Raw genomic sequence first — 17,226 nt, 5'->3', positions numbered from 1 at the left:
TGATACATTATTTTATGACTACAAAAGTATGAGCATTTACATACATTTTTCATTTAGTCTGCACAACTTTACAGGCAAATATTATTTCTATTTTAGAGCTTATTAGTTTAGAAAACTGACTTGCTTGTTCAAAGTAGTAGTAGTAGGGTATCATAGCCAGAATGAGAATCCTGACTTGTAAGCTTGTGCTCCTAACTATACTACATGTTCACAGTGGCATACTGGTAAATGCAATATTTGATTAAAGTCAAATACAGAGGAATTTGAGCCCTAGAAAATGGTGTGTAAGGACAAGACAGCCAAATCCCTTTCAGAAATCACTACCTAATTAGGTCGTGGGTACCAGAAGGAGGCAGCACCACTTCCTGGCTCTCACTGGGGAAATCATAATGTCTTCGAATCACTGCCTGGCTCCAAATTATACCCAAAACAGGGCAGAACAGTACAAATCACCACACACCATGGAAAAACAGACTCTCAATACCTGTTTGCGGATTTGATTCAGTCTTTCTACCATACCCTAGGAAGGTCTATGACTTTCATCTACTAACATGGTTTTCAACACTGACATCAGAATCAAGTGGGAACTTCCAAAACATACCCACACCTGGAGATAGGGGAAGACTGGTAATGAAACACCTCTGGAGACTGATTTTCTTCTTTAGACCAACTCTTTAAAAAAAAAAAAAAATACTGTTCTATTTTTAATTACATGAGAGACACACCTGCATAGCCAGACTGATATCTACTAATTTCCTGGAATACCTTGGGCATTTCATAGGAGGGATGTAATTAGCAGGTATTGCAGTAAATCTGAGCATCTCTATGCTTATATTTTAGCTCTCCATGGTCATTTCATAAACACTAATATTTACTATTTGGGCATTTCTGAAATACTGTAACAGACATATCATTTTCAGGATTTCCTCCTCCTCAGCAATGCCTTCTAGTATGAAGCAGAAACTATCATGAAGAAACATTGTTAAAAGGAGGGCTACCCTGTGAGAAAGCACCATCCCGCTGATAAGCATTTGCCTCCTACCCTCTATTTTTACTCTCGCCCATTAGACACAATGGGATGTTTTGCCAAATTCGTATTCCAGAGGAGCCATGAAATTCCCGCAAAGTTCAACATCAGGCCTGACTTAAGATCTTTGAGACCTCCTGCTAACTTCATGCCCCTGCAGCTGCCTTGCTAAGGCAAGCTTTTGATCTGTACTATCTGGATTTCAAGCTGATATACACACAGCCTCTTTGATCTCTTATTAAGTGGCTTCTGGTCTCCTGATGCCTTTAGTCTTGCTGCAGTGAAGTTTTTGGAAGTCGGTCATCATCCTGAGCACACTGCAAATTCCACACACCAGGAGTGGGCTCCCTTCATTCACCCACTTTACAGGCTTGAAAAGCAGTCTTTAAGCCATGAGAGACTATCCCCAGTAGCCACAATCAATCCACTCCATGAACACCCTACTAAGAATTATTTTTCAAATGAAGGAGCTTAAAATGATTTAAAGGGTACAGAACTTTCCCATAGAAGGAAAGGAAGCAAATCCTCTGTGAAAAGAAATCTTCAGCTCAGTTGGCACTGGAGCTTACAGTACTTTGATGTTAATAAAAATAAATGTGGATAGGAATCACGGATGGGCAAAAAATGGCCTTTATCAGTTCCCCTAAGTTCTGTTAAGCAAAAGTGACCTTTAAATGCAGCTGTGTGATTTGTTCAACAAGTAAGCCTTACGAAACATATGAAAGAACACGGACACTACCATTAGCAGATTGACTGCATTTTTCTTAGTACTAATATCTTAATGCTACATGGGTGAACTGGAACCAAAGAGCTCCTTAAAAAAAAAAGACAAAGTAACAACAAAAGAAAAAAAAACAAAAACACAAATATTGGTGGCCATTAAATCCTTTGAGCATTACAGTGGAACTATATAATAACTTGCAATACATTACTGTCTTCTATATCTTAGATTCTAGACATAGCTTTGGCTTGGATCTGACTTTTTAATATTACTAATATATATACAGTTGACTCTTGAACAACACAGGTTTGAACTGCACAGGTCCCCTTATATGAATTTCTTTCAATAAATGCTTTATAATTCTCTTAACAACATTTTCTTCTCTCTAGCTTACTTTAAGAATACAGTATATAATAAATATAGCATACAAAATATGGGTTAATTGACTGTTTATGTTATTAGTAAGGCTTCCAGTCCACAGCAGGCTATTAGTAGTTATGTGTTTGGGGTGTCAGAAGTTATATACAAATTTTTAACTCTGCGTACCTAACCCCTGCATTGTTCAAAGGTCAACTGTACTACTACTATTATGTTAAAATTACGTCAATATCTATCAAATTTTATATCCCAGATTCTATAAACCAATCAGCTAATATGAACATAGAGATTGGGCTTACGCAAGTTACTGAACACTATGTACTGATAGTAGCATTCATTCAAATTCACTCAGCATTCAACTTTGGTGGTAAAAATTAAAATCCTTAATTTCTTCCATTTTTAAACTCTATTTTCTGATAAACAAGATTAAGACTAGTAGAAGAAAGAGAACAGACTTCTTCTGGGCACAATATCAAAGTCTGGATATAGTTTATGCCCCCTTAGCTATGAAGGTCAATAAATTAATTAATGCCAATATAAAGTTGAAACAAAACTGGTAGTTATATATTGCTATCACTTATTCTGTTCATATCATGGAAGACCATTAGCACATTCATGAATTATGTGCCTGACTACACTTTATTTTCCAAGAGAATTATCTGAATAAAGAAATGACTCTGCATAAGGAGGCATCATTTTAAGTGGCGTAAATGCATGTGAGGCTCATAGTTATGTTCAAGAAATTTGGTAAAAATATACCAAAATTTAAAAGATATATGCTCTTTTGATGGTCAATTCCACTTTTAGGAATTTATCACAAGATTTACTCACCTTTTTTCAAAAGAGTATGACAAGGATATCCACCACAGCCTCATTTGAAATACTTACCAACTAGGTACAGGAGATTCGTTAAATAAATTACCGTACGTCAACAAGAATATACTATGCAGTCATTAAAAAGAACTAGGTAGCTCTATAAATGCCAAAATGAATGAACATATAATTGAGAGGAAAAAAAAAAGCAATGTGCTTAAAACGTTTATGACATATTCCATTTATGTATAAAAAAATTTTTAAAAAGCAGCCAAAAAACTATCACTTATCTAACCATGCATGTATAAAATATCCTGAGAGGATGGACAAGAAAAATAGGAGTTTTATCTGTGAGAAGTGAGGGATTATGGTCAGAGGTAGAATTACTTGTCATGGAATATCTTTATGTACCTTTGAATTTTTATGTTGTATGTATGTAATACTTATAAAACATTTCTAATGTGCTCAGAAAGTCATTCTGTTGTGAATATGAGAAAAACATAAATTTAAAACTACATACATGAAATTTATACACTCCTTTCCTACAATTTTTAAAAGTCTTTTAAAAAAGAATTCCATCTAATAGAGTTAGCAGTTAGGCAAAAACTGCACACTTAAGTTTTTCTCACAAATACTAAGGTATACCATATCCAAAAACACAGCAATACTGCAATATTTTATATTCATACTATTTGGGTTCTATAACCTATTGCTTCTATTAAGAAAAATTAATTGCTGTTAATTTTAATAGGGAGTAATAGTTTCACTATTCTTTTTAATGAACCATCATTTGCCTGTGGTCTTTCAAACAACTTTTTAAAGCATTACTAACAGTATTTACATTATGAATCACCTCTTAGTGGCTGTGCTATTATGCTTTCTATTTTTATCTCAGTGTCAGAGGTAAACCCAAATGCTTTCAAAAATATCTGCTTTGACAAAAATTGAATCCATCCATATCAAGAGGGGAGAGAAATGAGGCAGGGATGTAGGAGGAAGAAGAACTATTGGTTAATAAATTTTACCTGCTAAATCATTGAAATTCAAAAGTATCAAGAATGGCAATATCATGGCTAATGTTCAAAAATTGGCTAATGTCAAACATATCTAGTGATTTACAATCATGAGGGGTTATTCAAAGTTCAACATAAATCAAAACACCAGAAAATATCCACTTGTCATCTTTAATTTATAAGGTCAACTGAAGGTAAAATCCACAGTTCTAAATTTATTTCTAGCTTTTTGGTAGAAATTAAAAATTACAGACTCTCAGACTACCTAAAAATTTCTTTATTATTAAACATTAACCCATAAATTACTTGCACTAACTTAGGATTCTTAAATTTGTAATTATTTTCATTTGAAGCAATAAACACTAGCTCCTACACAATGTGCATATGAACACACTATATTAATTTTTAATACTTACTAAACTTTCATATAAGCATTAAAAATGAGAATACTATCTAGCAGTTTGTATTTAAGATACAAAATTTTTGCAAGCTGGAAAAATAAGATCTGCTATGATAAATTTGTTACAGGGATCCCCGGTAATAAAATGCACATGGAAGCACCACTCATAAGGAAAGGAGCAGTATAGTACGGTGGTTAAAAGTACAGATTCTGGAAGCCAACAACGGAGTTAAAATTCTAGTTCTGTCATATACTAGCTGTGTGAACTTAGACTAGTTACTAAACCTCTCCGTGCTTCAGGTTCCTCATCCCTAAAATAAGGATAATAATAGTACGTACTTCATATGGTTCTTGTGAGGAACACATAAAGCATTTAAAACAATGTAACTAGCAAATAGTAAACACTCAATAAATGTTAGCTATTATTATTGATTTGTATTAATTTTATTTATATAAATATTAAGATTAATATTAGTCTGAGCACTAATAATATTCCAAGGAATAAAGACATTACACATAAATATTGGAAAATTAAGATAAAGATAACTAGGGCACAATATGTAAACCACACCTAGGAATTGGCAAGAAACAATACTATAAAAACTTATAAACAAATTTCTGAGGGTTTTATGTTGCTCAAAAACACAGTACAAAGTTAAGCCACAATATTCATGTTCTTGACAAATTATGCACATTGCTGTTTTCCATGACAGAATCTCTTAAGGCATGACACTACAGTGAACAATGACTCTTTGAGTATGGTACACATACCGGGCAGGATTTTAACTAGCCATCACATGGAGTAGTATCTAGGCACAGTTTAGACTAACAAATATTCTACTTTCATTCAGATCACAGCCAACAAAGCTATTATCACTTTACCATAAAATCTAATGAGAAGACTTATAATCTGAATCATATGTACTATATCTTCCCTGTTGCTCTCTCTTTTTCCTTCACCCCAATCTCTTTAAAATGTCTTTCATGAAAATGAATTTCCACACTTTCTTCTTTGGCCATATGACTGAGCTACAGAACCATATATCAGATTCTGCTCCTTCGTTTCAGGTATAAAGACATGCTTCTGTTCTCTGCTCAACTATACAACTATCATCAAAAATTAATCACTGAATCACCTGTCCAGATGGCTACCCTGTATTTCCATGGCCAACTCGAGATCTTTTATCTGCTCACTCATCTTCTCCTACGGTTTGGCTCAATTTATGTAAAAAGCAAATTTCTGGCCAATATTCTACAATTGGATAATTCACATATGGCTCATTAAGAGTTGGCTGCATTTTAGAATGTAATTTTACAATTAAATTTAGACTTCACTAAACAAAGGCATCTAACATTAATTTTCCTAATATAACTAGATAGTAGAAAATTGAGAATTCATACATACTGTAGTATGGCTCCATCTTTGAGAAAAATATCAAAACTTTTTGTCTTTATTTTCTAAATTGGACAATTATTAATAATACATTGTCATAATTTAAAATTTCCACTTCTTTACACATTGATTTATTTAACCCAAAACAAACCTTTGCGCTAGTCGTTGCATTATCCCCACTTTACAGATGAATAAATTGCATAAGCGCCCATACGATAAATGTTGTATACAATTTTGTCAGGCTCTTGGGAAATTTAATATTCTAGAGAAAACCCCATTAATGAGAAAAGTGGTTGACTAAAATTAATAGTCCAAAGTAAATTTTCAATCTCTTCAGTACTGCTAATGCAGGTCCTTTACAATATAGAAGCTTTCTCATTCTACTCCCTGTGGCCAAGATTTTTCTACTTTACTTCTTATTCTAAATATGCTAAGCCTGTGGCTGGGGTGGGGGTGAGGATCTGCATTGGTCCTATTTACCTACCTAATAAATTCCTATAGGACACATCAAATACAATAATAACTAGGAATGTGGCCTTTCATGACTTTTGCTAAACCTTCACCTGGCCTTGCAAAAAATAATTTATTATCTAATTACAACAAGATGGTATAATCAATTAACTTGCCCCAAACCAAATTTTAAATTGTGTTTACATGTCATTTAAATGTCACAGTAGATAACAATTCTACATAGTTCTATAGTTGTATATAGAAAACATGCTGTATACAACTATAAGCGTACTTAAGATTGACTTAAGAAAAATATTTAGTTTATGACTTCTTCCAAAGTTTAGCTATAGAAGTGAATAAGCTGAGCCCTTTAACATAAATCAAAATAGCATTTAGACAATCAAGTATTCTATCAGTTCTCCAAGAAGCACAAAAACAAAAAGAATATCTAATACTTCTTTTGCAACACAATTACTATGTATAATTTGTGCGGAAATAAATGTCGGTACTGTATGTGTAATGATGATTGTAAGAAAGATGAGACAAGGGAAAAAACCTAGAGTTTTATAAATAAAAATAAAATTCAAAAAAAACAAAGGTGTGTTACAATGTACACCTATAGGGATGCAGTGAAGAAAAAAACATTTCATACTTAGAACTGACTATATCTTTTTTAAAAAAGTGTAAAGCTCAGAACTCATAAAGAAATGTTTCTGTTAACTAGGGATTAAACTCGTAAGGACTAACAAGTTTTTCTTTCCATCTTTTACTGAAGTTTGTTTTTGCTTTTTGAATTTATGAAGCACTTCTCTGCTTTATCATGTGCAATATTCAAAATACAAAACTTTCAGATAATTTTGTTTAACAAGATAAGAGCAACCATTATGATATATTTATTATGTAAGAATGCAAATATATACAGATTCCAATGATAAAGGAAATGTAGCTGAATATCTAAGACCATATCTGAAAGGGTTTTCTAAACTAAATTCTAATTATCAAAATGATTAACAAAAAATCCCACTGAATGTGTTCATTTAGTCTCAGTTACTTTTAGCTAAGCTAAACTTTACCCACTCATTCTGCAAATATTTGTTAACCACCTACCATGTGCTAAGTAATAAATAGAACTACACTGGGGAAGAAAAACATGAGATAGTACCTGCCATTTGTTTTATACACTCTAATATTAACCAACATATAAACTTCCAGAATCTTACAGTATTGATATCTTCATAAAAAGTATTTCCCATAATATGCATTATTTGGAATCAACAACTCATAATTCAATAATATTCCAAAGAGAAGTTCTAATAACAAAGAGGGTTATCTGGCACAAAAATATGCCAGCGAAAACAAAACAGATATAATCTATTTCAGTAATCTTAAATTACACTGCCAAAATATGGAATTTAATGTCTTACATAATGCTCAAAGTATTTTTCTTTTAACCTATTCCCGAATGCCTTATTATATTAAAAATAAAAGAATTGATTTTTATATCACTTGGCATTTTACGTGCTTTGACAGAGTACATTTTGCTTTATTAAACCACAATGTGTTTAGGCAGCACAAATGTATTAAAATATGCATCTTAAAAATGAAGCTATTTCTTGCCAACAGTTTTAATTCTCCATGATAATCAGAAGGTCTAAAAATACTATAAACTGGTAAACTGATAAGGCATATAGATGTCTTATGGTTACCTTGCACATCCTCCCCCCAAATGCATCAATAATTTATCCTAGTTATATCTGGGGTATAAAGAAATACATAAATATTATGTGCTCCATTATCAAATATAAATATACAATTTTACCAAGAACATATCTACTTAAGTTCATTGAGATTAATAAGTAAGCAAAACTATAAAAACCTCCATGTGAAGGGGAGGGAGAGGAGAGTGAAACTTGGGAATGACTACTAATATGTATAAGGTTTCTTTCTGAGGTGATGAAAATGTTCTAAAATTAGACTGTGGTGATGGTTGCACAACTCTGAATATACTAAAAGTAACCAAACTGTATGCTTCAAATGGGTGGCTTCAATGGTATATGAAATATATCTCAATAAAGTTGGGGGGAAAAACTTTCCATATATAAAAAATCCATCAAGTTCCAGTCTCTAAAAGCATCCATGGGTATAAAGCTATTGCTTTTCTTATTGGCAAGATATAATATCATCCATCATTTTATTCACTGAGAGAGCTATCAGTTTTAAAGGTAACAATGAAAATTATAACACCCTATCTTTGGACAGTAGCATTATACATCAAATCATTTAGTTTTGCCTAAGTTAATTGATGCCTTAAATAATTACTACTTCATATAACATTAATACAAATTAATCACTCCAAGAACTCTATAGAGGTTCTTATACCTGGTAATCCAAAATGCTGAATCCCAGGCCTTTATGATCTTTCACTAGTTCGACAATCTTGATTTCAGGAGACCACAGTGCTAATTCCCCATCATCATCTTCTTCAGCATTGACATCTATATTGTGGTCAGCCTGAAACACCAAAGAACACAAAAGCTTCAAAACACTATTCTTTCAGTTCTGACAAGTACATGTCGGGAATCTAATAGCTTCTTTTCAAAATGGGGATTCTCTTTGGCATGCGGAGTTCTCTTTTTTTTTTAATTTTTTTAAAAGGGGCATGCACTGGGGCACATACAGTCTAGTATAAAATTTCATAAAAATTAAAGGACTTAATAATGCAGATTGTTCATATAGTTTTTAATGTAAATTACCTGTTTCATTCAAAGTATTAACACTGACCTCTTATACTTCAATGAGTTCTGTCATCCCATTAGAAGCATAAAAGGAAAAATATGTAATTTAAGAAAAAAATGAAAACATCATACAAAGTTAAAGCTCATTAAGATATTTAGGTAGCAATATCTGAATTCATAATTACAGTAAAAGACAGAGAAAGATGCCAACGCAGAGAGCGGGGCAGGACAAGACACAGAGAAACCACTCTGTTGGCTCCTAGAAGTTTTCAAGAAAAAGTTAACTAGAAAAATAACGTAGAAAAAATTCAAGTCTTTGGGAATCATGTAAATCTAAAAACGGGTAAAAATCACTGAGTTGAAATACTAAAATATGATCTTGGAGGAAGTAAGTCAGCACAAGGTTCTTGGTTATCTTCCCTGACCTCATACTCCCAAATCCCATTTTTCTAGGCTTCCCTTCCTTTCAGGAAAAAGAGTCATTGCATATGGAATTCTAGGAAGCTAAAGAACACAGGGTAAATAAGGCAACTATGAAGAAGAATAGCTCCTTCAACCTTCAGTTTTTATACTATTTAAAGCACCGCATTGTTTTCATATGATTTAACATACTCCAAATACTCTAAATTTCTATTAGAAGTTCAAGAATTATCTTCTTTTTCTCTGCAGTACTAAGCAATTAACACAATGCTTGGATCCTAGGTTAGAATGGAAACTGTGCAGGCTACTATAGAGTTTACCATGGTTATCCACTCAACCCACATAGTGTCTGGCTCCTAGGAGGCATGCAACGACTATTTGTTCAATACATTAATAAACCATCCATCTTATAGTGAGTTTCCTTTGAAACTTTTTTAATAAAGTTACAGAGTAAATAATTTTTTAAAGTAGACTTCTTAAAGCTTTGGGTGATCTTAGTAAATAAAATGAAAGCATTATTTCTACAAATATAATTTTGAGTCACCTCTACAAGAAAATTCATTTAATGGTATCAAAGGTGGGAGGAAACCCCTCTAATATGGAAGAATAAGGCATCATAGCTAATACGAAAACATATTTAAATTAGGGTTGGTCCAGATATCAAACCATCCTCGCAGGACATGGAAAGCCAATACTCAATCCATGGCGGATTGACTAAACATGGGAACAATTTCTTGGTTCTTGAATTACAAAACTTGAAATTAGTGGGAATGTTCTGGATCAATAACTTCTGTATATATCAGTCTCATGTGAGGAAATGATACACTTAAAAAGAAAACACTCACACCTTCTAATAAAGAGTAAAGTTCCAATTGCTAATACAATATGATTGATATTTTACTGGGGCATTTAATACCTTTGCTGATTAATGAGCATTAGAACTTTGGCTGAGCTGCCTAACCAGAGTTCAGGAAACTAAAATGGCATTAGGAAAACTTAAAGAAGAGACGGATGGAAAGGAGAGCCTGGATTTTAAGAAACCACATGAAATTATAAAACCCATGTTTATAGAAATTTCAAGGCATTTAAGTTATATAAGATATTATACTCCAACCTGAAATATATCACTTTGATACAATCAATTCTGCATAACTCTTGTATTTACAGAATGGAAAGCAATCAACTAATGGGCAGCAAGCCTGACATTTAGCATAATTCAGAGCTGTTGTTTACCCATTGTGGTAAAGTATGACAGATGGGAGCACAGAGTCAGCAAGCTGAGTTGGTGATTTACACACCCTGTAAGATTAGATTAAAGGCATTTTTATCAACTTTTAGAGGTAAGCCATCACCCACATTCAATTTTAATAAAGATGACAAGAATCACAAAAGGGTGGCATGCGAACCCTTACTTGAAGTATGTTTTAACTAAAGGTAAACATTTAAAAAAAAGTTTCTTAATCAATAATCAATAATTTACTAAACACTTCTCATATGCCCAGTACAGAATTAAAACACTATGATACAAAATAATTTTAAGATATGTCCTCTACTCACAGGAACTAACAGTTTTCCTATAAAAACAAGCTTAATATACACTAAAGTATCTGTGACTACAGGACACGCTATGCTGCTAGACTCTTATGTACTTTAGGAGATTGGAAAACAAAGATGGGTGGACGAGGGGAGTCAAGAATAGCTAGCGCTAACTTTTACTGAGCACTTTCCATGTGCAAGGCATTGCGCCAAGAACTCTGCTCACATTACTTCATCTCCTTTTCATACAAACTGATGAGGTGGGTAAGTACGATAACAATCCCCCTTTTTCAGAGGAAGAATATAAACAAAAAGTCAAATTATTTGCTCCAAGACTGACAATCATTAAGTTGCAGAGGCAGGATTAGGGTCCACGTATCTTAAAATTCAGACCAGAGGCTGGTAAAAGAGAAGCCCCTGTGTACCTAAACTGTTGTTAATGGAATTATAATCTAGAAGAGTCTGAAAAAGGGGGAAATAGCATAAAAGATGAGGTTACAAATGGTATAAGATAACAAAGCATGTGCTTAAAACTGTTTTCATAATTACAAAGCTCTTAAAAAAAGAGTACCAAGGCACAGAAAGTGTTATTTTATTCTGACCTTCTGAAAGCTTTTACAGCAATATTTAGACCCACTTCGAAATTGGTCATAGATCTTCATGTTTTTAAGGCTCTGAAAAAGGAAAGTTCATTAGATAGTCAACGCTCACCAACATCTTAAACTTTTAAGATGAACTGAGTTGAACTGAGAGCCAAAAATAATGAGCCCAGACGATTATTTTTAAAAAGTCCTCTAAAATCAAAGTGCATGCTCATTAATGTCACCAATATTTCAAGAGGAAAAAAGGAAAATTTTATGACATTAAATAAAAAGTAACAATTTGAAAAGCTATGCATTGTTGCCATTGAGAGCTAATGTAGTGAAATAAAAGAAGGGGGAAGTATTCCCCCCTCCCTTTATACTGCAATACTCTCTTTGGGGCATCCTTGATGAATGGGCGTGCCTATGGCAACCACAGTATATTCATTTAGTACCTCCTTCTCTGGTAGAGAGGCTTCAGTGGTCCTTGGTTCATCTACAGACGCTTCATCATCAAACAACCGTCGACAGCAAACCAAGGTAAAGGGAGGTGGCACTTCTTTAAGAAAGGAGACTGCTTCTCGGCGAGATTTCCCATAGAGCTGTACACCATTGACCTAGAAAGACACGGGATAAGTCAGAATTGATGAGACCGCGAATGAAAAAACAAAAATCTCTTGTTTGCATCAATCTATCAAAATGAAAACAGGGTATTGTTTTACTTTCCCTATAAATAAAGGGCCTAAATTTAATCATATTATTTTAGCAATAACTAAAAACATTAGAAATACTTAAAATTTATAAAAACTAAGGCTAAATCTTTATCAAACTTGGGTGAAAAAGGCATAAAATATGTGCAGAGTATCACTTTTACTGGGTGAGTGAACTGCCTAATTTTTCATACCTCCATGGTTTCCCCTTTCTGTACCCCAACGTTGTATTCTCTCATCTACTTCTACCCATCTCTCCTTAAACACATTAAATATCATGTACAGCCTTCTTAAAACAATTTCCTTTTGCTGTTTTCAATTTGTAAGAATATCAGTACAGATATCAACACTGATTTTAAGGTTGTTAATACTGCTGAACTTACAATGTGTAGGTAACAAAATCTAGGATACTAGGCTGTCAAAATTTAGCATCAGTTCACAATTTTCTTTCACATCCCATAAACTCTTAATACCAGACCTAGAAAAATTGCTTCTATAGAAAAGAAATACATATAACTTTGCATCATTTCTATTCTTACATGGTCTGCTGGCACGGTCATCAAATATAGGAAGTGTGTCAGTTTTCAAACTATTTTACGCGTGTCTCTTATGTTTAAAAAAACAAAAAGACAACCAATTGTTCCTTAGTAATGATTGCCTATTACAAAAATTTATCTAAATTTCATGCTATTTTTAGTGAACAATAACAGTATTTTACATCAAAGATGATTTAGAAAGATGTCTATTCTAATATTCTATATATATGACTTTAGCTTAAGGAGCTCTGTCAGTTCTGACTAAAAGTCACCAAAATTGCTGAGGCATGAACACAATCCAGGCAACAAATAATCTTCTCACATCTGACTCCTACCTTTCTGGGAGGGTTCAGTAGTATTATTAGTTTTAAAGACATTTCTGGTCTGGCATTAATTTCTGACAGGTGCAGTGCTAATATCCAAATAACAGGCAGGGCTGCCTTTCCTGGGAGGGACCTTTCCACAAAATCTGTCATTGCTCAGAGAGTAAGAGCACAGTGGGTTGTTGGAAACATCTCATCACCAGTGATCTGAGCCCTAAATCAATCCTCCCTAGGAACTACTCTCAGGCCTGAAACGTACCAAGCACTTAGCCATCAAGCCAGACAATCTCCCTGCCTCTTAATTATTTACAAAGAAATCACCACATAGTAGAAAGACCCACATGTGCTTCAGGGGAGCTAGCCCTAGAGGAAAAGTAAATACCATCTCTCAAGACTTTATGACTGATGAAGGGATCCAGGGGATAGGAAGTCCAGCAGCAGATGAAAGGTTTTCCTTGGAAGAATTACAAGTTAATTTTCACACAAAAATGAGTAAAGAGGTACCCGTCACTGGTCATACCATGTCCACAATGCCAACTAGTGCCCAGCACAGAAAGTTCTAAAACCAACCAAATGAGTATTAACCTACCTTAAAAATAAAGCAAGCACATACAATCAAAGGAGGGATTCTACTCATACACAAGTATTAGTTTGTGTTTCACGGTACTTCGACGAATTAGAAAATCACTTTTCAGGTTTTTATCTTGGAGTACATTTAAATATTTATTTAGCTCATTATTTATTCATTTGAATTGTCTCCAATTATTATAGCAGTGCCTGGTAGTCGTCCTCACTGCTCCCTATCGCTGAAGGGATTGGTCACATTTCCCATTACCAACTCCTACCTAAGGGGATTTATGGCTGCTGTAAATAGCTGCTCTGGGCTGAAACTTGGAGCAATGTTCTAACCCCAAAGCATATTTGTGTTTCTGGTTTAAGCTCTACATTACACACACACACACACGCACACTTTAAGTTCAGGAGTTTATTTGGCTAACTTTACAGAGATATTTTTTTCTACATTCAGTTACTCAGAAGAAGCCAATTTTTATTTTAGAGTTTACGATATTTCTCTAGGCCTTTCAACTTGAGACCCTCTTAAGTGCCATCAAGTCTCAATTGTTCAGACTGTGATTAGAAAACACACACGCATATTCATTTGCAGAGTACATAATACTGTAGGAGTAATGTGCCACTACATTACCTCATTCAATTCTCATTCATCCTATCCCATAAAGATTGTTTATGCCTTTTTCCCATGATAATATTGCCAGTTTCTCACAGTGAGACAATGCTTTATAGTTTACATGGGTGATATTCCATTAGATCCTCACAAACACGTAGTAAAGTAGGCATTTATTGACGAAGAAACTGATTCTCAAAAAAGCTAAGTGACATGCCAAAGGTACATGGTTAAACTGGGCAAATTCAGAACCAAAAGTAGCCCTTCTGAATTTTAAACCTGTGCTTCTTTCCGTATTCTAAGTTCTTTCACCAAAAATCAATACTTCAGGTCTTCATTCTACCTTATCACCCCACATTCTATTGCAAGGTAGTAGGCTCTGGAATTCTAATGCTGGTTAAGTCACAGAGGACAGACACTTATATTTGTTCTACTCAGATACAGCTAACATTTCTTTATCACCTACCATATACTAATAAATTAGACCTAAGACCACTGAATTACACACTAAAAATGCTTAAAATGTAAATTTTATGGTATGTATATTTTACCACAAAAAAAGTGAACTAAATTGGTTTTTGCTTATATTTCCATATCTTCCAAACATATCTCATTTTTCAGTACCTAATAACTACATATTAGAGGAACGGTTTCCAAATGGTCTCCAATCTACAGAATATTGTGTGTGATATGCACAAGGCTATGCCATGGGCCCTGAAAATCAGGAAGGAAGATGATTCAGAATAACAAAAATGACAACAAAACCCATAAGTGGTATTGTAAAATCTAGGGCATTCATCCGTCTATAAGCATCCCAATATCATTCTTTGAAAACCTTTAAAAATAAGCAACTTACTCCATCTTACAAGACTCTAATACCCTGCTCTCCCATGCTTATGACAGAATTTGACAACAATTAGTCATAGCACTTTTCCCTCTGACCTTGAAATTCAACACACTCTTCTAGGTGACCGGACACTGCTTTAAAAACAAAACAAAACACCCAATTGCACCTGACAAGAAACCAATTTGCTATCCTGGTCATTTCACTTTGAGTAAACATAAATTTTAGAAAGAAATCTCTACAATCAAGGCTCATTGGGTTCTAATCTTGGCTTAGACTACTAGGTTAATTTTATTAAACCCATCCTAGGGCTTCTTGTGGTTCCTAACTCTTTGGAGAAAGAACCCTCTATACAGAGTCTTCTCTAAGTTTGACCATTCCCCACATCTTTTTTAGGAGCTTAAGAAGTAGTGTGATGTATTCGAAAAAACAGTGAAAAGGGAGTTAGAAAACATGAATTAAAATCATCATTCTACCCGTATATAAAGTTGGAAGAAATCAATGCCTTATTTTCTTATATGTAAAATTTAGGGTTTTGGTGTTGTTTAGCTTATAGAATTTTCCAACCTAACAAAATCTTCCAAGAAAGTCATGTCAGAGCAGAAGTGTTCTAGAATTGGGTCTGATTGAAGAGAGGCTGGGGAGCCTGAGTGAGTCCATTAGATGTTGTCATGTTGTGAGAAGGGAGTCCCAAGGAGACAATCTGAAAACTAGTCAAGAAAACAAGCCTGAAGTTGTCCAGTTCTAATCCTTATTAGAAATAATCAACAAAACCTGCAAATAAATGTGATTGTATGTTGCAAATAATAGTCAGGGATTAGATTCTTAAACAGAATTTTGCTCAAAAAAGTGCTAATGATGATATCAAACCAAAATAGGACATTAGCTTCTTCTTAGTCAATCATTTAAATAAGCACTCAAATGGACATCTTAGGAGTCCCAAAAGATGGGTGAAATAAATTGAAAACATACTATCTACTTCCTTTATCATTACATAAGCTGTTAGTATTTTTCTTTGTCTTTTTTTTTCCAGCTTCATTGAAATATAATTTACATGTAACATTATATAAGTTTCAGGTATACAATATGATAATCTGATAAACATATATTGTGAAATGATTACAATGAGGTTAGTTAACAAATCCCTCATCTCAGTTACCATCTGTGTGTGTGTGTAATGAAAACATTTAAAATCTACTCTCAGCAACTTTGAGGTATACAATACTATATTAATAACAGTCACTGAGTTTTTTCAATCTAAGTAGGTCACATTACACTGGCCTTGGTGATAAAGTAATTCAGTGGATTTCTGGTGAGAACACATCCTCCCGGAGCTTAAAAAATTCCTGTCCTATGTCTGTTCCCTCATATATTTTACCTCAAGAAGTTCATCCTCTGGCTGAAGGAGGCTCAGTGTATCAACAGGACAACCTGGAGCAATCGAAGAGATATAATGGTGCCCATCAAAGGAATCCACTTCCATGCCAAGTCTTAGAGTGTGGATGGGCAGGAGCTGCAACAAAATACAGAGCAATGATATCAAACACAACGAGGCACACATCTGACTGTTAATCCTCCATCAAGTATTTGACAGAAAAGGCTCTCCCCTTGAATCAGGTCACCAAAATCCAAAATGAGGTCAATAAAGGAAAAACTAGCCTCGAGTAAAATATAAAGTCATTTGTCTTATTGTTGTCACTCTATTCGTACATGGTCTTTTAGATTCTTTGGGAATGGAGGGGCAGACATACAAAGTCCTACCTTCAATACTAAGCTCTAAGCACTCCAGACTTCCTAAAATTCCCAGTGTTTCACTTTTCTGCCAGGTTTCCCATTTCCTAGAACATCCTAATACCTCTTTATCGTCTAATTAATGTCCACTCACACTTCAATACCAAAGTAGTGTCACTTCCAGAAAGCCCTTCCTGATATGAGTTTATCCATCTACATCTGGGGTTCAACACCACCCTGTATGCATCACCATCACAGTTCACAACATACTGTTTTTAAAATATCTGTTTTCTTGATTGTTCTCCCAGATTGAGTGCAGAGACTGCATTTTTTCTCTCTATAACCTCAGGCTCCAGAACAGTACTAGGTACTAAACATGGGTTCGTTAAATATTATTTAATTGTAATTGAAAAAATTTTTAATGATTTTTTT

General features: G+C 34.1%; 1 protein-coding gene across 6 annotated transcripts in view; it reads right to left on the bottom strand.

Annotated features, from left to right (window-relative positions):
• The window catches only part of PATJ (PATJ crumbs cell polarity complex component), a 287,089-nt gene that overhangs the window by 216,172 nt on the left and 53,691 nt on the right, over positions 1 to 17,226 (bottom strand). For all 6 annotated transcript variants that reach the window (XM_039887878.1, XM_039887926.1, XM_039887916.1 and 3 more), the window contains exons 15-17: positions 16,442 to 16,576; positions 11,923 to 12,084; positions 8,575 to 8,706 (exon numbers count right to left, since the gene is read on the bottom strand). In XM_039887878.1, the coding sequence (XP_039743812.1) occupies positions 8,575 to 8,706; positions 11,923 to 12,084; positions 16,442 to 16,576 (429 nt within the window). The remainder of the gene's footprint in view (positions 1 to 8,574; positions 8,707 to 11,922; positions 12,085 to 16,441; positions 16,577 to 17,226) is intronic.

This window comes from Pteropus medius, unplaced genomic scaffold (assembly GCF_902729225.1).
Source record: "Pteropus medius unplaced genomic scaffold, Ma_sr-lr_union100, whole genome shotgun sequence".
NCBI lineage: Eukaryota > Metazoa > Chordata > Mammalia > Chiroptera > Pteropodidae > Pteropus > Pteropus medius.
Note: the sequence above shows the minus strand (reverse complement) of the source record. Positions and strands in the feature narration are given on the sequence as shown.